At 45.0% G+C, this 25942-nt stretch overlaps 1 protein-coding gene across 2 annotated transcripts in view; it reads left to right on the top strand.

Moving 5' to 3' along the window:
* LOC128748154 (neuronal tyrosine-phosphorylated phosphoinositide-3-kinase adapter 1) overlaps positions 1 to 25037 on the top strand; it is a 31349-nt gene extending 6312 nt beyond the window's left edge. The window contains exons 2-7 of one of the 2 annotated variants that reach the window (XM_053846597.1): positions 10776 to 11024; positions 17867 to 18231; positions 18493 to 20241; positions 20472 to 20693; positions 21507 to 21616; positions 22585 to 25037. In XM_053846597.1, the coding sequence (XP_053702572.1) occupies positions 10837 to 11024; positions 17867 to 18231; positions 18493 to 20241; positions 20472 to 20693; positions 21507 to 21616; positions 22585 to 23010 (3060 nt within the window). In that variant the 5' untranslated portion in view covers positions 10776 to 10836 and the 3' untranslated portion in view covers positions 23011 to 25037. Of the gene's footprint in view, positions 1 to 10775; positions 11025 to 17866; positions 18232 to 18492; positions 20242 to 20471; positions 20694 to 21506; positions 21617 to 21685; positions 21937 to 22584 lie in introns of those variants that run through there. The other variant, XM_053846598.1, reaches the window with a different exon arrangement.
* Positions 25038 to 25942: the final 905 nt, after the last annotated feature.

Here is a 25942-nt window from a genome sequence, read left to right on the forward strand (position 1 = left end):
GTGGAGCCCAGATTCCGCTCAAAATTGGACTTCAGTGCGCTCGTTTCAGCGTCATTATGCGAGCGCATTAATTGATCCTGGATTACAACAAGGAGCTGGAAATTTGAATTATACATGTTCAAGCGTTCCTGCAGTGAAACTTCCTTTTTACACTCGTGTTGGTTTTCATCCTGCGGCTAATTAGCTTTGTTAGCGCCAGACACCCGGAATATTGAAAAACAGACACAACATGAAACAGAAAGTGGTGAGCTGTGTGTGTGTGTGTCGCTAAAGGTCACGATGCACCAGCGAAATGTGTTTGGTGACAAGTGCGGTCGGTCGGAGGACTCGCTCTTGTGTGAGCCTTCTTCAAAAACACCGATAGCGATCTACATGTATAATAACCCCGAGCTGAGAGTGTCACTGCAGTTTCCCTTTCCACTGTTGAGAGCGATGGCATGAGTCAAGAGTCGCTGTCTCGGCTTTGTATTTTAAAATCTTATATTTCCTGTTGTTTACTGTGGATTACAGTGGTGGAAAAATAGGATGTCACGCTCTGCCCGCTAAAGGCCTGCTAAACAGTCATCTCCAGCCATTCCACCCTGCCCGCACTCTCTTCATCACATCCCTCCAAAGAGGCACTGACACCATCAAAGAAGTTAGTCATCGAACTCTGAATGCTTTCAAACCGTGGGAGGTAACCAGAGTGCAAAAACACAGGGAGATCATGAGCATGGCATGAACCCAGCTTGGGTCATTCTCGGCTCCAACTTTTTTTTTTCTTTAAGCACTGAAACCAAAAGAATCTGTTTGAAATGTTGACTGTGTGGAGTGGTGCTTTTGGTGGAGTGTTTAACTCACTCCTGAATCACCACCTGAGGTGTGTGTGTGTGTGTGTGTGTGTGTGTGTGTGTGTGTGTGTGTGTGTGTGTGTGTGTGTGTGTGTGTGTGTGTGTGCGAATGGAAGACACAGACAGATAAAACCTCAACTTGGTTATTGGTTTTCCACTCAGCAGGGTTAATTGCTCTCGTCTTATTCCATTATTCATGTTAATTACCGCCACATTAGACGTCGCCGGCCGTATAAACGCCGGCCGTGGCACCAGCCCCTCGCTGACCTCGCCGTCTCCCCGTCAGCCTCACAATAAATAGTGAATCACTGCAGAGCCATGTCTCCCATTGCGCCAATATCATATCCAGTTAAAGCACCGCGTCGTAAAACAGATGTGAGTGTTGGGGGGGAGGAGGAGGGTGGACTGTTGATGTCGCCCCGCCACATCGACACTCCTTCGTGAAGTTTATAGAGATGTTTCCTGTTTAGCCTCGGGCTGTTGAGCTTTACTTAATTGTTGTTAAATAGTTTATGAGGTTTGTCATGTTTAGGAGGAGAGTTGGTGGGGGGGGGGGTCTTCAACGCTGGAGGCTGTTCAAGCCGTTTACAGGTGAGGCCAGTAAAAGCTGAATCAATATTCTGTAGTCGGCAGTCGGCTGCTGCTGATGCTACTTTTTAAATGGTTGATCGCTTTATGGATCAGTCGCGAATTGTCTCCACTGTCTTGTGCTGGTTTGTAGCACTGGATGAAGCTCCTGGGAAGTTCTGGACCAACGCTCCCTCTGATGTGTCTGAGCAAACACACAAACACTTGGACCACTGTGAGCGAGCGGCCGATGGCAGCTGCGGTGACTTCTGTAACAGTATATTGTGTAATAGTAATAATTTCTTTTCTCAAGCTGATAAGACTCATGAATATGTCTATTGTGACACTTAGTTTTGTCCACTTGTGACCACCGTATTCTGTGAGCCTGCGTGGATCAGACTAAAACGAACGAGGAATACGCTTCTTTCACATACTACACTGTTCATTTCTTCACCTGACTAGTGTGTAGACTCTGAAACCTGCACTGCAAAGATGCTCTCTCCCTTTCCGTCTGCTGTGCGGCACTCCACTACGCTCCCAATTGGCCCAGTGTATGTGCACGTTTTGACCGACCAACTTTAAGAGAAATCAGCTCATTAAAGTCCCTCAACCCGGACTTCAAATAGCTGGGTATTCTAGTTGCTGTCCATTGTGTATGTAGCGGTGTCACTCAGCCAACGTTGATCTTGAGCGTTAGAAATACAGTGGTACCTCGGTTATTTTTTTTGCTTCGGATTTCGAGCGAAAATCCAGAACTCGAACGCCCCGAAAAAACGTGTGCGGACCGAACAGCTGACCCATGAGGTGCTTTGTTATTGTGTATAACGCAGCCTCTGTATGCAGACGTGTCCCGTTAGCTACATTTACTGACTGTTTTTTCTTCATATTGAGGTGTCAAACCTTTCCTGTCTCCACACTGGACCGTGGTAGAGTGTCACAGGGGAGGTGCTGGAGCGCTCACTCCAGGGTTTGATGTCCTGTTGTGGGCTGGAGCTGGGACAGGGATGAGGCCAGTCTGGGACAGAGCCTGACTTGGTTTATGACTTTGTCACAGCCAAACTGCACAGAAGCGCACATTCAGAGCTGGACACGCACCGGGCACCTCTTCACTTCTGGAGAGACCTCACTCACTCGGCAACCCCTCCCACATGCAGCAGCCACACACATAGAGAAACAGCCACCTGCAGCAGACACTCTACATTCACTCCTACAAAAGCCTGTTTTAAGGCTTGGAATGCATAATTGCTTTTTCCATTCATTGTCATGGGAAAAATCCATTCAGATTTCGAACAAATCGCTTCTTGAACGGCCGTCTGGAACGGACTGTGCTCGAGAACCAAGGTACCACTGTACACACAGTCGAACAGCGCAGTGAGCGCTTATTTTTGTTGGTCGGATGTGACAAGGCAGGATGGATTTTTGGTATGCAGCGTTGATGTTTGTGTGCGCCAAGACCGTATCAGTGATGCGCAATTGCGCTCGCGCGCGCCCTAGAGGGAACATTGTTCTGAGCCAATGGCTACAAACGCTCTTCAGAAAGGTTCAGTCATCGGACTTACTACAATATTTTCCTCTACTTCTCTGTCAATAATCCCTAAATAAACATGTCTTGTAGCAAACAGTTTGTGGGTGTGCACTCTGGTTTCCTCCCATTGACAAGCCTTTGTTTGAGCGACTCCTTTGACACCCCTCCTCCCCCTGCAACCTCACGAGACAGACTCAGAAGACAAGACGTGATGAATCTTCATCCCTGACTGCGACACTTATCCAGGGGTTCATCCGGGTGCAACACCGCTGTAGACCCGTCCGACGTGGATAAAAGACTCAATATGAGTCCTTTGATGCTGATTTGATTCATCGCATTGGTATAAATAATAAACAAGATAAATAATAAATCTTAACCCGCTCAGTCACTTTGATAACTTTATTGAGGATCCTCCACTAAAGCCAAACTTTCGGGTGGCTCCTCCCACAGTCGCCTGCTTCACTGTCAGCGAGTTAAAACTTTAACTTGTGTCAGGTTCTCTCTCGAGCTGCGAGAGTGAATGAATGAGTATTGATCTGTTTAGCTCTTAGTGTCTCCCCGCGGAGTCGTCATGTTGAGGTAAAACACTGAGCCTCACGTTTGAGTGGAGCTTCAGTTGAGTCCTTGATGTGTGTGTGTGCTCAGACGAGCTGGGGACGGTGGGGTCGCTGGGGCAGCAGCTGAGGTTCAGAGGTCCAGACTTCACTCTCTCTTCTGGTGAAATACTGACGTCCATGAGCACATGTAATCCTCCTCCACCTGTGAGGGCTGTTATCTCTACCAAAAAATCCATCTCTCTCTCTCTCTCTCTCTCTATATATATATATATATATATATATATATATTTTTTTTTTTTTTTTTTTTGGATGGCAAATATAACATTGTTTCAGTCATATATATATATATTTTTTGTTCTAGCTTCATATATATATATATATATATATATATGCTTCACTTTTGGTTGGTTACAGCGATCAAATACATTAATATGTTCATGTTATGGCTAAAATAACACAAAATACATTTTTTTAAATTAGATATATTTGCAACTGCCTCTGCTGTTTATTGTGCAACAAGAGCTAATGCTCCAGCTAATGTGTTAGCTTTGACATGCTAACAACTATGCTGGAGAGTTAAAGAGAGAGAGAGAGTTTGCACTGTAAATTTAAATTCATTTTTAATCTAAGTTTTAAAATAACTTATATGTACCAAAAACACTCATTTAAATTATAACATTTTTATGTAATGTTATTTAACTATGATATTTGGTTGACAATGTTAAATATTCATGTTTTGGCCTTATTTTTTGTCAAAACCATCATGAATCTGCCTGACCTTTTCTAACCTGTACTTCACTCTGAAAATATTATTTCAGATCACGCTTCATTTGTAAACATATTTTTGTTATAGCTTCATAAATTGTCACCCAAATAAAGACTTTCATTGGATGAGGTTTCATTTCCTGGTTTCTACTTTGCAAGTGGTCCAGATGTTCCCACAGCCAGATGTAAGCCGCACGTGTCGCACTTTATTTGGGCTTCACGTCGATGACCTGGAAGTGCAGGGCCAGAGAAACAGCGAAGGCTTTTTGTCGGATATTTTTGGAGGCTGTCCATCAAATATTCAGGCTCTCTGGGCTTGCACCAAAAACCTTGTCGGCGTGTCTTCACGCTCTGTGCTGGCCTGCTGCTTTATGATTATTTTAAAGCAAACATGGGGTCAGAATCCAGCCTCTCATGTGCCTGGCAGTGATGCACCAGTCCACCTCCTCCTCCTCCTCCTCCAGTCCATCCTCGACAGCTGCAGGCGTGCTGCTGCACAATGCCGCAATGTTTGTGCAGGAAACAGAAACACGAGGAGAGGAATTCTATAGTACGATAATTACGGCCTTCTATTCTCGCCACGTTTCATGATAAATAAATAAAAACACCCCAGAGGGCCAAATTAGATTCGGAAGCATCAATATAATCCCAGTGAGGAGCAAAGCTATGACGCTAATGAAACACTGCTATGACCAGAAAATCATTTTAAAATTTTGACTTTGAGTGGGAAAAATACCATTAAATCGGATGAACGTTAGTCGTGAGAATATAAACAGTTATTGACACGGAAGAATTTTTAAAAATATCGGCATTTTGGAGCAGTGTTTTCACTGAAATATCGCAGTACTTGATGATGTGATATTGTCTTGATATTTTCAGTCGACTATATGTCTATGTAATGCATTGATTCTTGGACATGCTGCTGCTTTTGTGACGTTTTCCTTCCGTGCACTGGACCGCTTACGTGACCACGGAATTTAACGGAGTCTTACTTGACTGATATCATAACAACACATGATCTGATCTTTCCCCCCTTAGACTGATGGCTGTTGCTAGAAAATATCACAGTACATGGCTGAACTTATAGCAATATATTGCAGCGTATCGTATCACTGCTCCTGTATCGTGATACGTATCGTATCGCACGACACCTGCGATGCACAGCCCAGTTCACTTGTGAAAAAAATCGTAAAATTAAATAAGGAATTTTGATATAAACAAAAAAAAGTTTGATTATACCTGAAATCTAAGCAGAAAAATGACCTGCTAGTAAACAAATGTGTTAAGAACGTCTAGCTAGACTTTAGCCTGAGGCTAAAGTCTTAGCTTAGTTTGATGCTAAATTTGTGCCTTGTCTGATCAAGATGTCAGATGGCGAGTATCAGCCCGTAGCGCTGGTGTTAGAAATCGGCTGACGCTGAATGAATCTATTTTTCCTGAATGAGAGGAACCTGCTGGTGGCCCTCGGGAAGCCGTCGGTCGGTGCCATGGCGTGTTCTGTTTGATGCGGTCATGAGACCGATCACTATCTTTGGACCTCAGCTTGAAAGAAGGCTTCTCTCAGATCAGCACGTGAGGCGCGTGTGCGTGACACTTCTGATGAGGTCGCGGGGGCAGCAGCCCAGGCGAAGAGTCCCGGACTTCCCCGGATTTACTCCCTGCCTCCAGAGGCTCAACTGTGCGACTTCACTCTCCAGTGGGGCCTCCTCCTACTGACCCGACACACCTGTCCAGGGAGGTGACCTTGATGTGGGTTGAAGGTCATCCACTCATATCCTTGTGTCAGTGTGAAACAGATGGTTGGATGAGTGACTCATCATGGGTCATGAGACTCAAGAGTGGCCTCATCGCTGGTGATGTCACGGATGATTGACCGTTGGACTGGACAACACGCAGTGCGTCCGCGCCGGTATTTCCCAACGTCATCTGACCCACGCGTCCTGCCCTGTATCGAAATGGTGTCTTTTTTTAGTGAATGAAAGGAAGCATCATGAGTTTCTTTGATGACAAGCTGGAGGAGCTGAGAAGCATCTGATCGCTGCAGCTCGTGAGGTCAGACTGCTGCTGAGGCTTCTGTCTCTCGGCTCCACTGCACTTGTTGTTGTCTTGCATCTGGAGGATGGTGGTTTTGCAGCACGTGTGGCAAACTGGAGCCAAGAATGAGTCTTTAAACCTCTCAAGGTTGATGAGCATCTTTGCCTACTTCATGTGGCTGAAATATTTATTCATCTTTTTCTTTCATTTTGTTTTTATAGTCTTTATATTTGCATTGTGTTCTGATTTTAATATTTATTTTTTTAATATAGCGGTTGTTTCTCATGAGTAAATGAAATTGTCTTTCATTTTAATCATAAAAAAATTGTTTTTGAGATATTTATTAAAAGATAAAAGTCTATATTAATAAAACATTGTAGTCTTCTGTGAGCGAATGTAGACACTTTTGGCTTGACTTTTTTTTAATGCACTTTATTATTATTGATTTATAATTATTTTCTTTTTATACAATTTGTCACATTTTCTGTCCAGACTGATTTATTTATATACTTTTTGAGTCATTATAAAATGGAAGATTTGAATCAATTGGTTAATCACATTTTCTTATAAATTAATATTTTTCATTTTCATTATTTCAAAGAAGAGACGAAAATATTTTGGTGCTTTTAAACAAAAATTTTAAATTAAAGCTGAATTTATTTTTCTTTTATTTATTTTTTAAATATGTTTTCATCCATCTTCAGTTTTCTATAATATTTGTATTACTTTTTTGTTATTTACTCAAAAGATACACAGGAAACTTTGAGGATAGAAATAGTCCATGAAAATGAATTAAATCTATAAATAAATAATGTAACTTCTTAATTTATTTATATATTTTTAAATATCTATTTTATTGGATTTCTTCTGTGATACATAGTTTTTTTTTCTGAAAACAAAATCTAAAGTGTTCAACATATAGATGGACTATCAAAAAAAGCTAAAATAAAGGTAAATAATGATGATATTTCATATAAATGCTTTTTTTAATTTTAATTCAAATGTTTTCAATATTTCATCTCTGTATATTCAAGGAAGACGTCCGACTCTATAAAGTGTCAATATGGACAAATGTAGTGCTTTATACAACATTATTATTCTCAAAAACCGATGAAAATCCATTTCCAGCAACAGATGTGTGCGATCATGGCGACTCATGAATTTAAGATAAGGTTTGATCACGTATGATGAAGCGGCCGCTGAATATTCAGTAGCTACCGTAGGTTTCTGCGTTGCTAGGCGACCACACATGGTGATCAGACTCCCTCCCCCACCCTCCCATCTTCATTTCCCGGCTCAGCTCCTTTCTAAACCTCCACCAGTCTCTTTCTTTCTCTTAAACTGTCACCTCTTCTCTCCTCCGTGGGCTTATTGTTCTCCATCTTCGCCCCCCTCTCCTCCCCCTTCGAGATGTCCGACTATCATCGCAACAGCCGCCTGTAACCTCCTGAACCCACAGCAACCACTGAGGCGACCTCAGTCCGGCCACACGCTGAAGGCCCCGGGTCCTCGCAGCCCCGCCCTCACTCTTGCCCAAACTGTCTCAAAACCCCGAATGAAGCGTCCGTGCTTCCGTGGAACAGAGCTCCGGATGTTTCCGCTCGTATATTTTGGGATGTTTGCTTTCATCAGCAGCACATTTGCTCTGCTGTGGGTGTTTAGCAGGTACAGAGGCGACGGCCGTGTTTGTGTTCAGGTGGCTGCGTGAGTGGTACATGCGGATCCGGATCCATGAATTATGATTCCATCTGTGTCCTGATCGAACAAACAGATTCCACCAATGAGGAGGCCGCGCCATCGTCACAGTGTTTTCGTGGTGACTTTCATTCTAGCTGCTTCTGGCCACAGAAGGATTTTCTTTTGTATTTTTCATAGATTACTTTTTTTCAGACATCCATTATTGTTTTTTGAGTTCAGGAATTCTTTAGTTTTATGTACATTATTATTATTTTTTTTTTTTCTGTATCCAAATGTCAGTCTAAAAAATACATATGGAAAAAGGAAACTATTAAACAGAAACAATGTTTTTGCAGACTTTTTGTCAGATTATTATTATTATATACTTTTTAAAGTGCATTGTATTATTCTAACATATAATTATAAAATTATATAAAAGTATAATAATAATAAAGATTATTATTATTATTATTATTATTATTGTTGTTGTTGTTGTTGTTGTAGTTGTTGTAGTTGTTGTTGTTGTTGTTGTTGTTGTTATTATTAGTATTATTAGTATCATATTCTGTATCCATATGTCAGTCTTAAAAAAAAACGTAGTCCTGGATCCAGACGGTGGTGCGGATCACTCCCAAAATCGAATCATTTGTTCCTCCTCCCATTTCACATCTTTCCGGAACATTTCATCCAAATCCATCCATAAAACTTATTTTGCACACAAACACAAGACAAACCAGTGCTGTCAAAACATAATCTTGTTGGTGGAGGTAATAAATTTCTCACTCATGTTTGAATAGACTTTTCCCCTTCTACAGCGAGATATTTCTTTATCCCCATAAACCAAAAATAAAAATAACAAATAATAAAAACAAACTTTTGTGAAAGAAAACACAACTTTCACTTTACGTTTTTTTATGTAATATACTAATATGTTAAATATTAACTATTCTTACTCATTCCTAAATTGTTTAAATATTAGTAAGAAAGTCACATGTAAGTGAATAATGTGTGTTTTCTTTTGCCTCTGAAATGACCTCAAACAACAGATAACAAAATCCCTTAGGCTCCGCTCCTGGTGGATTCACTGGTCAGCAACCCGCCAGTCGCAGCTCGCCAGCGCAGGGCGGCTGGAGCTGTGACCCAGGTTGTGATCGGATCAGCAGAAACTCCCGAGCTCATGCTGCTTCACAGCTCAGCGTGATGCTAGCCACGGTCCAGACGCTCGTGAGCAGCAACGTGAAGTGCTGATGACAGCGTCTGCTCATGGGCACAGCATTTAGTTACATCAGAATCACTCTCTTTGCAGACGATGGACTCATGTCTGATCATCTCCTTTCTTATCGCTCCTCATGACATCCTCAGCTTCTTCTGACTCTGACTCCTACTGTCCTGTAAAGCTTCCCTTCCTCTCTTGCTCTGCTCGGACATCACAGTCATCTCCGTCCCACCTGCACTCTCTTCTTCGCCTTCATCTACTGCACTCGCATAAAACAGCCCTGGAAGTGAAGCATTGTCGGATGATTCCGTTTTCACCAGTCATTTAAGTTGTTTGTTACGAGAACGCGGTTGTACTTTCCCCAAAGAGCAGTTTGTTTGAGGTGGTTTCCACATCAGAATGTGGGTCACTGTTGGCTCCAAAACACAACACAAGTCCGCTCATGAGATCATGAGTGATTTCCCGATGATCCCAGAATAACACTGGATCCACGCATCAGCTGACAGCTGCTCTTCTCTCGGCCAATTGCGCGGCGCTGCTCCGTCTCGCAGCAGGAACGCTGGAGTATCTGCCCCACAACAAGCTTCTGTGCCGAGCGTGAGCAGGAAGCTGTGCCTGCGCTACATATGACAAACCACATTACCGTCTGCAGCAGCGAGGCTTCGCCGGGCCGCAGCCGGAGGAGCCGCGCAGCTGAGCTACTCTGCTTACTCAAATATTCATAACCGGATAATGAAAGTATAAATAGTTGTCATGTGATCGGCCAGAGCTGGGAGGTAAACAAAGCTGCAAAAAGCATTATCTTGCATCGCTGTGTCTCGGCTTTGAAGGCTGCCAGTTAGAGGAGCGCGTGGCTCACATCATCTGCTGGAATTGAACACGCAACTCCGTCCAGTGAGGCTTTTCCAGGCTCAAGATCGCCACCTGCAGTGGCCTTGACTGAGATAAGATTGTTGGAGAAGTAAAAAAAAAAAAAAAAAGTTGTGTTAAAAAGAGTGTTATGTCATCACTGAATTAGAAAAAAAAATCGACAAAATTGGGGGGAAAAGTGAAGAATAGCTAGTAGATGTAAACATTTTTTTTGTAAATTTAAACAATTAAATATTAAGTGCACTGTGGTGAAAAAGCAGGGAGAAATTTGAAACTAAAAAAAAATCCTTAAAAAAGTAGAACTTAAGTTTGCTCAATTAATAATCTGTAAATTGTTTCCTGGAGAAATAAACAGTCAAACATGGAAGATAACAACAAAAAGAAAAATTATACAAAAAAACATGACAAATTAAAAAAAAAAAATTGTGGTGAATTAGATGACAAATTAACGTATGGCATAAAAGTTTCTCTTCTGGGAAGAAGAGCCACAGAATGGCAGGAGAAACCTGATTGTCACAAGGTGTATGTAAAAAAAAAAACACTGCGATAAATTGAAGTCAACAGCATAAATGTAGCAGTCAGCAGCTGAAAATAAGAGCACGAGAGGAAAGCACAACTGCAGCAAAGGAAATGTGTGGTGATGTGCTGTTGTCCTGGAAGTTAGTTTGTTACTAGTGATGGAACAGATGTTGTAAATCCCCGGCGACTCCTGACTTCTCGTCTTCTCTTCCCAGGTGAGTTGGACCGGGGGGTCCGTCACGTCCGTCCCTCGACTCTCCGCTGGTCTTCTGTACCATGAGCTCTGGCTCCGCCCAGGATGTGGCAGTGGAGCATTTCCTGCGTGACATAGAGCGGCGAAGCAAGCGGCTACACTGCGCGGTGATTGGCTGCGAGGAGGAGAGACCTCGCGGCGACATGAACCTGCTGTACCGGAAGAGCCGACTGGACTGGCGGCAGCGGGAGCATGAGGGGAGCAAGAGGAGGTGAGGAGGTCCAAGCTGCACCCGAGTTCAGTCCCCACCTGCAGCATGTGATTCCAATAAATGCTCGATTAAAATGGCTAAAATAAAATCTAAATTTTAATAATAATGGTAAAAAAAAGATGAATAAATCATATACTTACAATATTAACATTAAAAAAAAGTTGGAATAAAAGAAACATTTTACAATATAATTCTTAAAAAAAAAAAAAAAAAGAATCAATTTAAGCAAACCTAAATCAAAATTCATGCCTGTCACTCCCCGTATTTGTAAAACTGACACTTAAAATAAACGCCTAGAATATTTGTAAATATGTTATGATGAATACCTGCACTAACCATTTACTTATTTCTGTTTTTTGCACTAACAACTTATGAGCTCCTGTAACAGTGAATTTCTCCTTTGTGAGATCAATGAAGTCTATCTTATCTTATCTCATCTTAAGAACTAAAATAAAAGTTCATATATACTAATAGTTAACTAAATCTGTGTGTTTAAGATTATTACATTTGAGTATGTTTATTTCTTTTCTAGTAATAATTCACTTTAAACCTCAGCTAGCTCTGAATTAGCGCTGAATTTTTCCCCCAGCGAACAAGTGCCCACTCACTGATGTACTGTAGATGACTCCTCTAGTGGGCCCCTGGCGGGTGACCACATGAGTCAGCACTTCCTTGTTGACGGGACTGTTTGAATCCACTTGTTTTTTTTCTGACAAAAGAGCCTTGTTTTGTCCAAATTCCACTTTGCACACAAGGCTTTTTGTGTTCCGCCGCTCAAGAGACGTTGAAAGACAATCGGTTTGTTCAGAAGTGGCACCCGCTGTTCCGTGACTCAGAGGAGTCATGACGGGCCATCGCGTTGTCATGACAGCCGAGGCGTGAGGCGGCCAGTGGAAGTCTGGACGTGAAGCGCGCACGAGGGTGGGAGGACCGACAGCAGTGGGTCCTCCGACATGGTTCTACCTGCGGAGATGAGTCATGGTTGCGCAGATAGCTTTTGTCTGAACTGCTATCCCACTTGTGACGCCGAAGATCATGGCGCCACCATCACCTCCAGTCGAGCTTAGCGATCAATGAGTCGCAGCAGGTGTATATGTTATGAACATTTTTACTAAGCTGTTACTACTAGCTATTATGTTAGCTGGACCGCATCGCAGCCTACTTTTGTTGTTCGCTTCTTAGCTCCACTGATATCTGATGTGAGGTGGAGCCAATGTTTTTAACTGCTAGTGGTAGCTTGTTTTATCTTCTAAAACCATCGTCTGGCTGACACAATGCCACTTTGTTCTCAACATCCTTTATCGCTCGGAGTCAAACCAGCAGCCCACTTTATCCAGACGTAAGATGAATCACGGAAGACGACCCATAACTCAGGGCAATCGCTTACTCTCGTGTGCCTGTCACTCAGGTCGAGCCGAAGAAGGGCACTCGGACACAGACATGCTAGTCCTGTTCAGCCACAGAGTTTGCCTCCTGTTGGCTCATGTGTGGTAAACATGCGCCTCTAGCCACCATTGCACGGTAGCTACGTGAGCATTATCGTGATCATGTTGAGTTAAACCGAAGCCTTGGACGATCCAGTTCCACTTTCTGAATGCTAGCACTTATGCAATGGTAGCATTAAAATTTGTTTCACGTTTCACGTCAGTATCACGTTTCATCTCCTGGTGCGCTCCAGTAGTGCTCGGAGCGCCCCCTGGTGATCGACTCGATGTAAAATTTCCCAGTCGGAAAGTCCTCAGCGCCTGAGTATGTAATCCAAGATGGCTTCCCCAAACGTAAACAGGAAGTACCAATTTTGAATCAATGAAATACGGCAAAAAAAAAACAAATTCCGCAAATTTGCGTTTCTTCTTTGCTCTGAGGGTTTTCTAGTTGCAAACGGACAGTATTTATCAAGAAGTTGCTTCTATCTGGAGAAGCTACGTGTGAGAATAGCTTTCACGGATGCCGCTATCATCTCTGACTTTGATAGCTAGAACACCCTGAACTGAAAAGCAGCATTATGAGCCTGCTTTAGCGACATTAGCTCACTAGCTAAATCCCAAGTTAGCGCTACTTTGGAAAAGTATTTCAATGACCATAAATATACCAGACAGCAGTTTTACGCCCACCAACTTTGATGTTTGTGTTGTTGTGTTCATTTGAGCGACGACAGTTACGTTCGCGACAAACATGCTCAAGCTATCACGTGATTCCTGAATGTTTCTGTAAGGTGGCTATTAGCGCGCCAATGCTAACGTGTTACAGATGATAGTGACGTTTAAAGTGATGTCACGTGTAGCAACAGCGCCATTGTCGCTAATAAATCATGAATGATTGTGTGTGACCTAGTTTTGTTGATGCTAGCGTTTCAACGTGCGTACAGGACTGTGTTAGCACTTAATACTGGCAAATCAATAGCCTCTTCGTAGATGCCAGAAACTGGGCTCACTGGTTCAGTCGCGTCCAGAAGAAAAGACCCTGGATTGTTCACTTGACTTAAATTCAGCGGCAAACAACCGGGTCTGACACTTTGCCCCTAAAAACTGTCAAACAGAAATTAGGACGCCTGGCGCTGCGGGGCAGAGGGATCTTGATCTCTTCAGGATGCGTCAGTAAATCTTTCACGTCCTGGTGAAGAGCCGGTTTTACAGCGACGCGTCCGAGCAGCAGGTGGCGCTGAATATTTAACATCAGCCGCCTGAAGTCCTGCGGTTTTCGTGCGTCCTGATTTGACTGAACTTCACTTTGGGACAGATAAACATTTACAAGATTGCGAGTTGGATATTTGAATGTTTGGGGGATGAAAGAGGCTTTTTCAGTTTCCTGCTGAGAGTCACAAGAGAGGCTTGATTGAACTCTCCGCCCGCTCCATAGACTTTATGAGCTGCGACGTGTTTCCCCCGAGCTACAACGCCTTCCTGCCACCACCAGACGTTGCTAATTCATGAAAATGATTTTAATAAGTCAGTGGAAAATGATGAGGTGAAGCATTTTTTGAGTGTTTTGCAGAAGCACTGTAGGGAAACAAAGCTTGTGGCGCCGCTCTTCTCTTCAAGATATTGCAGTACATGATCCGATCTACATAAAAACTATGTCATGTTTTTTTTTGGATCAGCCTTTGAGAGCATGAGCAATACAGCATGAGCAAGCTCTTAAATATGGTTCTGAACGTTTGTTTTCACTCCGTAAAAGGAAAAAAATAGCATTTGTTTTGTATTATTTTCTTCACTGAATATTTATGTATTTATTTATTTATTAACTTTTTTACTTGTTTACAGATCAAAAATTAAAAAAAAGTTTTTCTAAAGACAAAATGAAGTATATAAAGTTTTAGTATGATGCCGTTAACTATGTATATGTAAATTCTGCAGTTAATACTCAAATTATGTTTATGATATTTATTATAAAGTAATACATTCTAAATACTTTATGAATGTATAAATTATAAAAAGGTTTTTAAAAAGAATGAACAACAAAAAATACTAAATAAACAATGTCAAATATTTTACTTAAGTCTGGCTGCCGTTGCAAATAAAATATGTGGAAAACATTATGGCGAGGCGTCTGTTTGAGGCATTACGGTGCATTTTGATGAGAGCTCTGTGGTGTTTCTCGTGCACTGCTCTCTCTGTCAGGCAGTTGGATGCAGCGAGGGAGAGAGCGTAGTGAGTGCAGAGACATTTGGAGCAACAGTAGTTTTAAGATGTTCTGAGATTATTCAGCCTTTAGAAGAAGAAAGCACTTCCAGCTGCCTGGAGGAAAGCCTCCGTTTCGAGGCTAAATTTGGAACAGTTGTATCCATGTCGACTACACGGACTCACGAGTCCATCTCCACAGGCTTCTGAAGGCAGACGTGCCGATGCGGCGCGCTGCTGTTCTGTAGTGAGTTGCTCAGACTTCTGTCCGCTGCAAGCCTCAGTGCGAGTCTTGTTGCTGGATCATGACTCGTCCACAGAAGTGAAAGGAAGCCGCCTAGCATAACAACTGAGCCTAGCATCTGAACAAGCTAGCTTTCTTGACTTCTAAAAATACATTTTTATGACATTTATTTCCACCAAAAGATGAACCTCTTAGAGATAAAGAAGGTGGTGGATTTTAAGTACTGAGGCTCAACTGTCCGGGGCCATGGAGAGTGTGAAAGAGGTGAAGAAGCGGGTGCAGGTAGGATGGAATCATTGGAGAAAAGTGATGCGTGACAAAAGGGTGTCTGCAAGGATGAAAGGGAAAGTGTCCAAAAGGGTGGTGAGGCCAGCAATGTTGGATGGTTTGGAAACAGTGAGGAAAAGACAGGAGGCAGAGCTGGAGGTAGCAGAGATGAAGATGCTGAGCTTCTCTCTGGGAGGATTAGCAGGATGGATAGGACTTGTGGTCAGGTGTTTATGAGACCAAGTCAGAGAGACTAGATGGAGATGGTTTGGACATGTACAGAGGAGAGAGAGCCAGTACATTGGTAGATGAAGATGTTGAGGTTGGAACTGCCAGGCAGAAGGTGGAGATGAAGGTCAAAGAGGAGATTGATGGAGGTGGTGAAGGAGGACATGAGGTTTGTAGGTTTGAGAGAAGAGGAAGCAGAGGACAGGGTGAGATGGAGGAAGATAATGGAGGAAGAAGATGTGGAGACCCCTGAAGGGAGAAGCCGAAAGGAAAAGAAGAAAAGATGGACCTCGTGAATGAATCTGGCCTGGACAACATGTTGCTTGTTGATGATGTCACACAGGTTCATAACTACCTATACAGAGCTGTGGCTAGATGCTAGAAGGAGAACAGTAGGGTCTGTAAGCCTGGGCTTATGAGGTGTGAAGCGACTGGAAACATGATGATGAAGGATAGAAGTCCTGAAAGTGGACGGTTCTTGAGATATTTCTGGGAATGCTTTTTAAAAAAAGTGCAAATTTATTTTAACTTCTATTCAAAACAAGGCCTGTATCTTGTTCGTTCGTTCACTACAGCTTCATTCTTCCCTCACTCGTGAACAAGACCCCATCACTGGTGGCCGACTGAGGCTCATGCTGAGCTTTGACAAGGCTCCAATCCGTTTCACTGAGAAATGAAGTTTTAAAAGCCAAAAATAACCAACTCAGAACGTCAGCAAATCATTCAAACGTTGTCGATTCAAATGACCATGAATGCGGCTGTAAACCTGCCATCATGGATTGTCCGCTCCAGTTCTCCTGCTGCCTGGCCATTGATCTGTGTGACCTGTACTCACTATACACTTGACACGCCGCTGCCGTCGTGCAGGCGTCCAGATGTGCTCCGTGAGTCAGCTGCAGCGTGATGGTCGCAGGAACCACGCGCGAACCCAACGTCAGATTTCTGTTGGCTCTGCGGTTCGCGGTGGAGGTGAAGTCGTCCCGCGAGGCGGCAGCACCTGTTTCATAGCCCGGAGCGTTTGTTGCAGCTCAAAGACGCAGCAGAGACTTGTTTGAAGCTACGTGACCAGCAGATGAACTCCTCTGCTTCTGAGCCGTGATGATGTCATCGCTGACTCAAAGCTATTTATCAATGTGGAATCTCCAAATCCAGAGCTGTGAATGGAATCCAGAACGTTTGTTTATGTTTTGTGGAATAACTGTAGGAGTGAGGAGGAAATCCAACAGGTTGAGATTTTGAGAGCCCATGTTCAAAGTTCTTCAAGGTGGGAGTCATAGTGACGGTTAGGGTTAAACCACGGGGTAGCGCTACTTTCGCTCTCTCACTTGGTCTCAAATGATCATGGGCTTCAGGCAAGGCGCAATTTGGGGCTCCAGGAAGGAGAAACTGTACCCTATTTTATTCACCAAATGCAATCTAAGAGCAAAATGACCTCTTTTTTTTCTGCATGTTTCGAATGTAGCTGCGGGAAACGTTGGCCACAGAGAAATGCGGGACATTAAATAAACTCCAGAAATGACCACATTTAAATGCCTTATACTGCGATCATTCCTATTTCCAATCTATGAAGAGAATATTTCGTGTTTGTTTCATAGCTCCAACAAAAAAGTTTCAAGTAAACCTGCCACTCCAGAGCTGTGAACTCCACTGTTCTGCCTTCATGTTGCGATCTGCTGCCGCCCTGCTCGAGGACTGTTTAACTCTTCTTCTTACAACTAGCACGTGATATTGAAGTCGGCTTTATTGTCACCCAGATCTGAGTGCTTGTGATGGCACTTTCAGAGGCATTGCTCCTGTTACTTTGGTGACCTCTATCTTCCCTCACTCTCACTGGAAAAAAACAAAAGGAGAGATGCCTGCAGGCCTTTTATCGCAGGAGCAAAAGGCCCTGGAGGCTTCTCCACCTTTTATATTCACAAATCTTCCCGTCTGCGCCGCGGCACGTCCCCCTCAAACGCTCTTAATTAGGAAATCAATTCCCCTGTCAAAACAAAGGGCTGTGAGTGAGCACTTTGTTGCTGGAATTCACCGATTCTTTATATGCTCAACCCACGTCTGAAGTCTGCTCTCATGTGTTGCCATGGAAACAGCGGTTGATTTTGATGTCTTTGAAATCAGGGACGGCACACAAATATACAAACGAAGGGGACAATGTTTGCTCAACGCAACAAGGCACGTGCGACTGAATGAACGACGAGGCTTCCAAATGATCACACTGCAACATGTAATCTATGTGTAATTACACAGATGTGCAGCCAAATGCCTGTCATTATTGACGCGGGTTAATGAGCCCCCTGGTCCTGAGTGGTAATAATACTGTAAATATGTGAGTGTTGTGATGCATGAGGATTCATCTGGAGAAGTCGGGCTATGAAACTGAAGACTTATATATCCTAAAAAGAACCACAATATTTGGATGAAAGTACATCTTCAAATGCTACCATGGTTAGCCTGACTAGCTCATGCGCTTTCTCTGCTTGCAGCTCCACTCAGACCGACCCGTCAGCCACCGTGGGCAAAGTCAGAGACTTGGCTTCATTCCGGCGGCACTTCCGGATGGGATTCATGACCATGCCTGCCTCCCAGGACCTGTCCCCTCACTCCTGTGCCTCAGCCATGGCGCCGCGCTCGCAGTCCTGCCACGCGGTGGGCGCCGGTGACAACAGTCTGGAGAACGGAGATTATTCTGACACGCAGTCTCAGCACGGCGGGCGGTGTCCACCGGCCAAACCCAAGCGCCACCCCAGCACTCGCCTGAGCACCTCGTCGGCTGATGGCCGGGCGCCCCCGGAGACCCCGCCGCCTCCCATGCCCAGCCACTCGCAGGAGAGGAGAGAGAAAAAGAATGGTACGAGTCACAAGTCTCTGTAAACTCGATTGATGATCTGGCTGATTCATTGATTGGTGGTTTGGTTGTTGGGTCATGGGTTGGTAGTCAGTGGGTTCAGAGCAGTGGCACTGTAGAATGGATAAGAAGAGCTCACTTGGATAGTTGGCGGGCGGGCATGGATGTCCAAAATGCTGAGTTGGCACTTAGACAGGTGGTTGTTTAGAGACGGTCCATATATTTTTTTCCATTTTTCCTGACCTGCTTGGTCTTATCCCGCAGCCATGAAGAAGTCCGAGTCCGGAGACATGAGCTCAAAAAAAGTTCCTCCCCTGAAGCCGAAGAGAAGTCCCAGCACGCAGCTCACCTTCGACCCCCTGCCCCCACGTGTGCCTCACTCAGCCGCCTCGCTGCCCTTCCAGTCGGCTGATGCTCAGATCCAGCCAGGAGACGGGGACGATGAGCCGGTCTACATCGAGATGGTGGGCCAGGTGTTCACCAGAGACAGCCAGACCGCCACCCCGCATCCGGTCACCCCTGTGGCCACCACGCCGGACTCTGATTCGGATCAGAGCGAGGCCATTTACGAGGAGATGAAGTACCCGCTGCACGAGAACAGAGAGGCCCACAGACACCTACCCTCTAAACACGAGAGACTGAAAAGCTCTAAACACTTCCATGTCACCCCGTCCTCCAGCAGCTCCTCCTCCCTCCCTCGACCATCCTCCTCCTCGCCCTCCTACTCCAAACCCAAAGCAACAGTTTCAATCTCTCACTCGTCACCTTTGCCTTCATCAGCCTCCTCCACTCCCGTTCCCCAGGTCCTCTCGACCAGCCCCCATACCCCACGAGCCCCGACGCCCTACCTTCTACAGGGGAACAAATCTGAGCCAGAATCCAACACCAAGATCCCTGCCCCGTTCCCCAATCTCCTTCAGCATCGCCCACCTTTACTGGCGTTCCCTCAGCCTGCTGCAGCCTCTAGCGGCGTTGGAGTCCAAAACAAGGGTTCAGGTTCTTCTAAAACTCAAACTTCGAGTTCGTCCACACAAGCCAGCAGCTCTTCCTCAACATCGTCCAATAATCTGGGCTCAGGGTCCAAGGAACCTTTCGGAGGGAGTGTCACACCGCAGGAGAAACACAGCAGGGACTCTCAGCTGGGTCCTGCCCCAGGACTGAGAGCCAGGAGTCACTCCACACCACTGCCTCCCTCCTCAAAGTCCACCTCCCCCTTCTCCCACCACCACCACCACCCCCACCACCGACCCTCTCACTACCATCAGTACCGGAAACCAGAGAGAGGGGACTCCCCAGCTCCCACCAAGAGCTCCCAGACATCCAACCAGGCTACTGTCCAGACCCAAACATCCAGTTCTGGCAAGGAGGGAAAGTCGGTCAGCTTCCTGTTGAAGAATGATAAAGGCGAGAGGGAAAAGGATCGGGACAGGGACAAAGAGAGAGACCGAGACAGGGACCGGGATAGAGACAGAGAGAGGGACAGAGATAGAGATCGAGATAGGGACCGATGCCGTGATAAAGACAAGGATAGAGAGAGAGATAAAGACAGAGACAGGGACAGGGATCGGGATGGAGGCCCACACTCATTGGAAAATCCCCCGACTACACGCAGCCAATCGTCTCAAGGCACCAGCTCAACCCCAACACCTCTGTCCTCCTCCCAGCGTCCTCACTCTCGCCCTCATCTCCGCTCTCACACGCCTCACGGCCTCCCAGCTTACAAGCCCCCCTCCTCTGACAGTCCCCTGCTGTGGACGTACCCCTCGGGTGGGTTCCGGAGACCGCCGGCCTACGAGAGTCTGCGAGGAAGCTCCCTGACGCCGTCTCTGCAGCAGCAGCCGTCCAGCCTCACCGGGCTCGGAGAGTCGGCATCCAAGAACAACGGAGGGTCTTCGTCCCTTCACTCCAAATCCGGTTTCTTGCCGTGGGATGGAAGCTTAGCGGCGGATGAGGGGTCTTACTGGCCCATGCAGAGGAAACTGTCCTTCAGCCACGGGAGCAGAGAGACAGAGAGTAAGAGTTCAAGCTTTTGTAAAAACGCTTTCTGTTCACCAGCATTGTCGCACAAAACGATAACGACGCGTGAAAAAACGCTTGTTCAGATTATTTCTGACCATAGATCATATATTTTAAATAAAAAAATAACTTTAAATTAGATAAATCTTCTGGAATGTCACTGTATTTTATTTATTTAAGAAATTCTCCTTCACTTGTTCCATGTTGCGTTCGTGTGGTGACCACAGAGGAGGGACGTTCATGGAACGGCAGCGCAGACGCCTTATTGAGGATGGACAAGGAGGACTTCCAAAGCGGACCCTCAAGCATCCCGGTCTACATGAGTGGCACCAGCAGGACACTGGGCCACACAGAGTCATTGGCCGGTGTCGATGGAAGTTTGGGTTTCAGAGCTCTGCCCAGAGGGATGCCCCTCCCATGCCAGACTTTCCCTGCCTGTCGCAACGGAGGTAGGATTCGTCACACCTTGGTTCACTCACTAACCACAACCGAATCACCAGAGTTGGCCAGTATGAGACTCAATATTCTCCCAGGTGGATTTATTCCCTGTGAATCGACTTGCAGGAGAAACAAAATAGAATCTTAGGAGTCAAAACTTGGAGCTCAGAATGTGGTCAGGACTTGTCGTCGAGAGAGGTGTAATATAGAAGTCAACTTCTGCACCCGTGTTTGGATGCTAACTGAGAGTTATACCGACTTATTTTAGCGTGTAGCACGATGACCTATTGCGTGTTTGTCGGAGGAATAAAAGGTAATCCGCAAAACATTTGCAAACAGTATCATACTCTCACTGCTGTCCTCAGTAGGCTAGCAGTTCCCCTGATGTAAGACGTGCTAAAGTGGCTAACAACACTTGAAGACAATGAAGTGTAGCTAATTTAGTATACTGGTGACAAACTAAGAGAGTTTGGTGTTTAAAAAAAAATCTGTGCCAACAAATAGAGAAATGTGATTCTTTTGAAAGAGGTGCACATGCTAGTTATGACTGAGCTACGCTACATTTTCCCACTCAATAGTGAATCATATAAATAGCTGCCTTTTTTATACAATTAGTTATTCGTCTAAATTATTGTTATTTTTATTTTTTTTTAAAAAGGAGGTTCTACTGTTCTGTATCCAAAGTCAAAATTATTTACTGTTCCACATTTTGGCATCTGGCGGGCCCCAGAATATGTTTTTTGCTGTGTCTTCTGTTCTGTTTGGATTCAACACGTCGCTCCCTTGTGTGCAGACGGTTCTCACCAGGGTTTGTTTCCTTGCAGAAGTGGGGCGGCTGGGCCGTTCCTCCTCTGCGGCTGGAGTCAGACAGGTGGGTGGAGGAGGTGACGTGGTGAGACAAAGCAGTCTGCCTGCCCGAGAAGCCCTGAATCAGGTGAGTCCAGCGCGTCACAGACTCCATGAACTGTTGCCAGCCTTAACATTACTCTCATTATGACTCTAGCTGGAGACAGTGGTCTATTTATAGCCGCGAGATTTGCCCACGAACACAACAATGTCCTCCCTCGAAAGCTCAGGAGTGAGAGTGTGTGACGCAGGTTTGAGGTAGAAAGGTGGCAGAGAAGAGAACACGCTGTTCAGAGCTGCAGTCTGAGCGGAGCGACACATTTTGGTCCAGAATGTGGTGCTGACGCAGTCTGGCTGCTGCAGAGACGCTGTCTGGGCGACCCTCCCTCAGTTCGGCGGAGAAATGCCGCCATCTGTCGGACCTCTTAGGCAACTGCAAATGCAGATTGTTGTGTACATGTATAACAATGCGCCAGTGACTAATAAACATGCTTATAAGTTTATATTTTTATATGAGGAGTGGAGTATATTTATATTGACTAATAATCAACATGTCTGATTGATGGCGATTATATGTAATTTACTTTGTTAATGTATATAAATGACGTTAAAAAGTAAATAGCAGTTCAATATAAGGTATTTCTCCTGCTTCATCTTTGACGATCAAAGCATATTGTGTGTTTTTATTCAAACTTTTTTTAAATCCTTATAAAGCCCTCAGGAATAGAGGGTAATTGCCGAGATTTTCACCTATATTGGGAGTAAAAATGGAAATAATGTATAATATTGTTGCCCACAATTATTTAATCGTTTGGGGAAAAAAAGGGTGATTGTGATGAGGTCAGTGGGACAGCAGGTGGCAGTACTTTTCCTGAATTGACTTGTGCAACACAGTAGAGCAAGAATTGCACCACCAAAGACCAACAAAATTCAACAAATTTTTTCAAAATGATCGTTTTGGTGACAGATAAACACTGTTTTTTTTACTTTCCAGGCCAGCGTTTTTTGGTGATTTGTGTTGAATGCTCATCCGGCTTGTGTTGTGCTTGTGTCCAGCTGCAGGGTCATGGTGCGACCCCGTGCAGTCCCAGCAGCGCCGGCGTGTCGCGGCAGCAGCAGCAGCTCCAGCTCCACCAGCAGCAGTTGCAGCTGAAGCAGCAGCTCCAGCAGCTGCAGCAGCAGCACCACCTACAGCTGCAGTTCCAGCAGCTGGCTCAGCTGGCGCAGGGGCAGCCGCCGGTGGGCGCAGGCGGCGCCGCGTCAGCCGCTCAGAGCCAGCGAGACGGGAAGCTGCTGGAGGTCATCGAGCGCAAACGCTGCCTCTGCAAGGAGATCAAGGCCCACCGGCGGCCGGACAAAAGCCTGTGCAAGCAGGACAGTATGCCCATCCTGCCCAGCTGGAGACGGACACCTGAGCCCCGCAAGACTGGCACGCCGCCGTGCCAGCGGCCGCAGGCTGTGGTGTGGGACACGGCCATCTGACACGACGAGCCAGCGCTTCATTATGAGACCAAACACACAGACGAGCAGGTGGTTCAACAAACAAACAAGAGCAGTCGAGGGCGGAAATTGAATCAAACCGGCTGCGGTGATGTAATGACCGCGACCGCCTCTCACCTGGCCAACACGCTTTGTCCAGACTCCATTGGTTTGTACGTCGGGTTCTAATTGCCAATCGCTCTCGCCATATTAACGAGTTTTCTAAAATCGGTGTTGCCAAATTTTGTCCTCGATATATCTCTTGTGAATACGAAAAGACTCTGGGGAAGTTCGTCCAAGTGTTTCTTGAAGTCGTGAATGCTTATGAGGTGTATTGGTATCAATAGATTGTCATTGTGGATGCAAATAATCACCACAGAGGAGTTAGATTTAACAAAAAAAAAAAGAAACTACCTAGCGTGTTTGCATATTTGTAATGTACATCTCTTTACTTTCTCCACTTTTATAGCAATATGCTCCCGACACTGGAGCGACATAACTAAAGTGTGTGTGACCTAGCCTAACAAACATATCTAAGACTTGAAGGAGTCATATTTACTGTGTCATTCTCTGCATGTCGCGATAGACATACAGTATTGTACGATGTATATGTGTAGAGATGATCATGTTTTACATTCAGCTTCACTGCTAGTGGTCGTGTGGACCAGACGCCGCGGGGCTCCGGGTGGAATTCTTTCAACGACGACAACAATCGACTAAACAATCATGGAAATGTTGGAGAGGGACAAAGCTGAAGGTGTCGTTTCCACTTCGGCGCCTCGACTTTGCTGCGAGTTACAGGGCTAATTGCTAATGATGCTAGCTGGTCTAGTTATAGGCCGGTTGACCCGACCTTCGTCGGATCACAGTCCGAGTTAAGTCCCACTATGTACTGAAGCTAATGTGAGGTCTAAAGATTAAAGTCATTGCGACTTGTAGCAAGGCTAGCGCTACAGTTCCACCTCCTCGGGTACCAGATGGTCTCCTTGGGGACCTTCATTAGCTTCTGGGTTTCAGCAAAAGCAGTTATCTGGGGCGCCCGGCTCCACTCCTGGAAACCATTTGTCTTCATAATTCACTCTTGCACGCGACTGAGTGAGACCTTTCGCTGACTCATCCCTTTGTTATTTCGTTAGTAACCTTCTGGAGTTACCTGGATGTAACTCCAGTTCTATGAATACGTGTGAAGCCCTCTAACAGACTTCACATTCGGTGTATCCTCTTCGAGACGTGATCTTTACTAGCACCTACAAATGCCCCCGTCCCCTGCCACTAGAGGGCGGAGCACGTAAGACAGAACCATGGTGTCCAGCTGCTATCGAGCAGATTCAGAAAGGTGTAGGTCATGGGTTCACCTGAGGAGAAACATGAGCCAAACTAAACAAGCCTGTATTACAAGCTCTACTCTCTCCGTCTATGATTGGTGAACAGATCACAGCAAAGTCGAGGCACAGATTTGACAGGAAACCAGACGTTCCTTGGTTCCACTTTCTTCCTCATCCCTCCTTCCTCCCCTTTTTTAAAAAAAAGAAAAAAACGATGCTCGTGTCGGACCACCGGACGCTGAGCGTCGCTCACCTCAAACAGAATGCTGGAACAATCTGCACAAACAAGGTGAACTCCCATGTATATAGTTCTGTACTGACAATGTAGCATTTCCATTTTCATACTTGTAACCGACTCATATCATGTAGCATAAACTGTACAAACTCCTTTCTTTCTTGAGAAGACTCGATCTGCTGCAGCCAGTCCATTCATCACTTCATCCCGATTACAAAGCCCTCTGAATTGACAACCTAACGTTATGCAAGACTCCCTTTAAGCTCTTTTATTTATGCCTTTTTTTCTACATCCTTTGTGTACAGATTCTCACGGCTTGTCGTCTTGAAATACTTTGCTGCTATTTTGAACTACTGGTGTCGTTCTTTCCGACTCAACGAGGCTTGTTACCTTGAAAAGTGGAGCCCGTCTGTGCTACAGGCACTTGAATGTCTCTCGGTTGTTGATTTATTTATTGTTTTTTTTTTGGGGTGGGGGGGTACGGGGAGGGGAGAGGGTTTGTTCGCACCAAATTGTACAGTCATGTACACCCAGTGAAAAGAAGACCTATTTTAAATGTGTGAGAGTCACTGCTTGGCCTTTTGGGTTTCTTAAGTTCCCGCCTGCGTGCGCTTCTGGTGACCGTGGAGTCCGTTTGCAGAGGTCAGGTGGAAGGGGGTGGGCAAGTGCAATGCATGCAGAGATTCCTTACACTGAAAATTGTGCCCGAATTAATTTCTGATACCAAGACTTCACCCAAATATGATTCCTGATCTGACACGGGAGCCCGGGAGTCGCGCCCGGCCTAGTTTACAGGAGCAGTTGGTTTTGTGTGTCGACTAAAACAGTGGCCATTATACGAGTGCCATACTATATTGATATGGTAAGATACGGTGTTACCTTGGAAGTCACTGTAGTGCTATATTTGCATTGATATTGTCATTCAAATAAATTTTATATATTGAACTTTGACACTTTTCTCACTGCTGGTCTTTCAAAAGGAACGCTTTGTTCTCACTTTCACTCTGCAGTTGCGCTTCTATCTGGAAGGGGGCGCTCTTATTTTCCTGCTTTTGCTGAGCTGTTGGCTTTTCTTCCATTCCATTCTTCTGATTCCCATTAAATGACTTCATACATACACCTTTTTTAACCACAGTACATGTTCATCTATTAAATTACCAATCCTGGAGCTGGAATATTTGTTTATTCATTTCTCACTCAGTAGCTAGCCTTCTGTCGATTTACTCATCCATTCACCTATCCATCTCTAAATCAGGTATTGTGCCACAAATAACTTCACATGAATTACCTGTCCTCATTCCACATTCATCCAGTCATCATAATCATTTGTGAATGTAAGAGGATGTCATATTCAGAAAGTCACCCCTAAAGAATT

This window comes from Synchiropus splendidus, chromosome 17, assembly GCF_027744825.2.
Source record: "Synchiropus splendidus isolate RoL2022-P1 chromosome 17, RoL_Sspl_1.0, whole genome shotgun sequence".
Lineage (NCBI taxonomy): Eukaryota > Metazoa > Chordata > Actinopteri > Syngnathiformes > Callionymidae > Synchiropus > Synchiropus splendidus.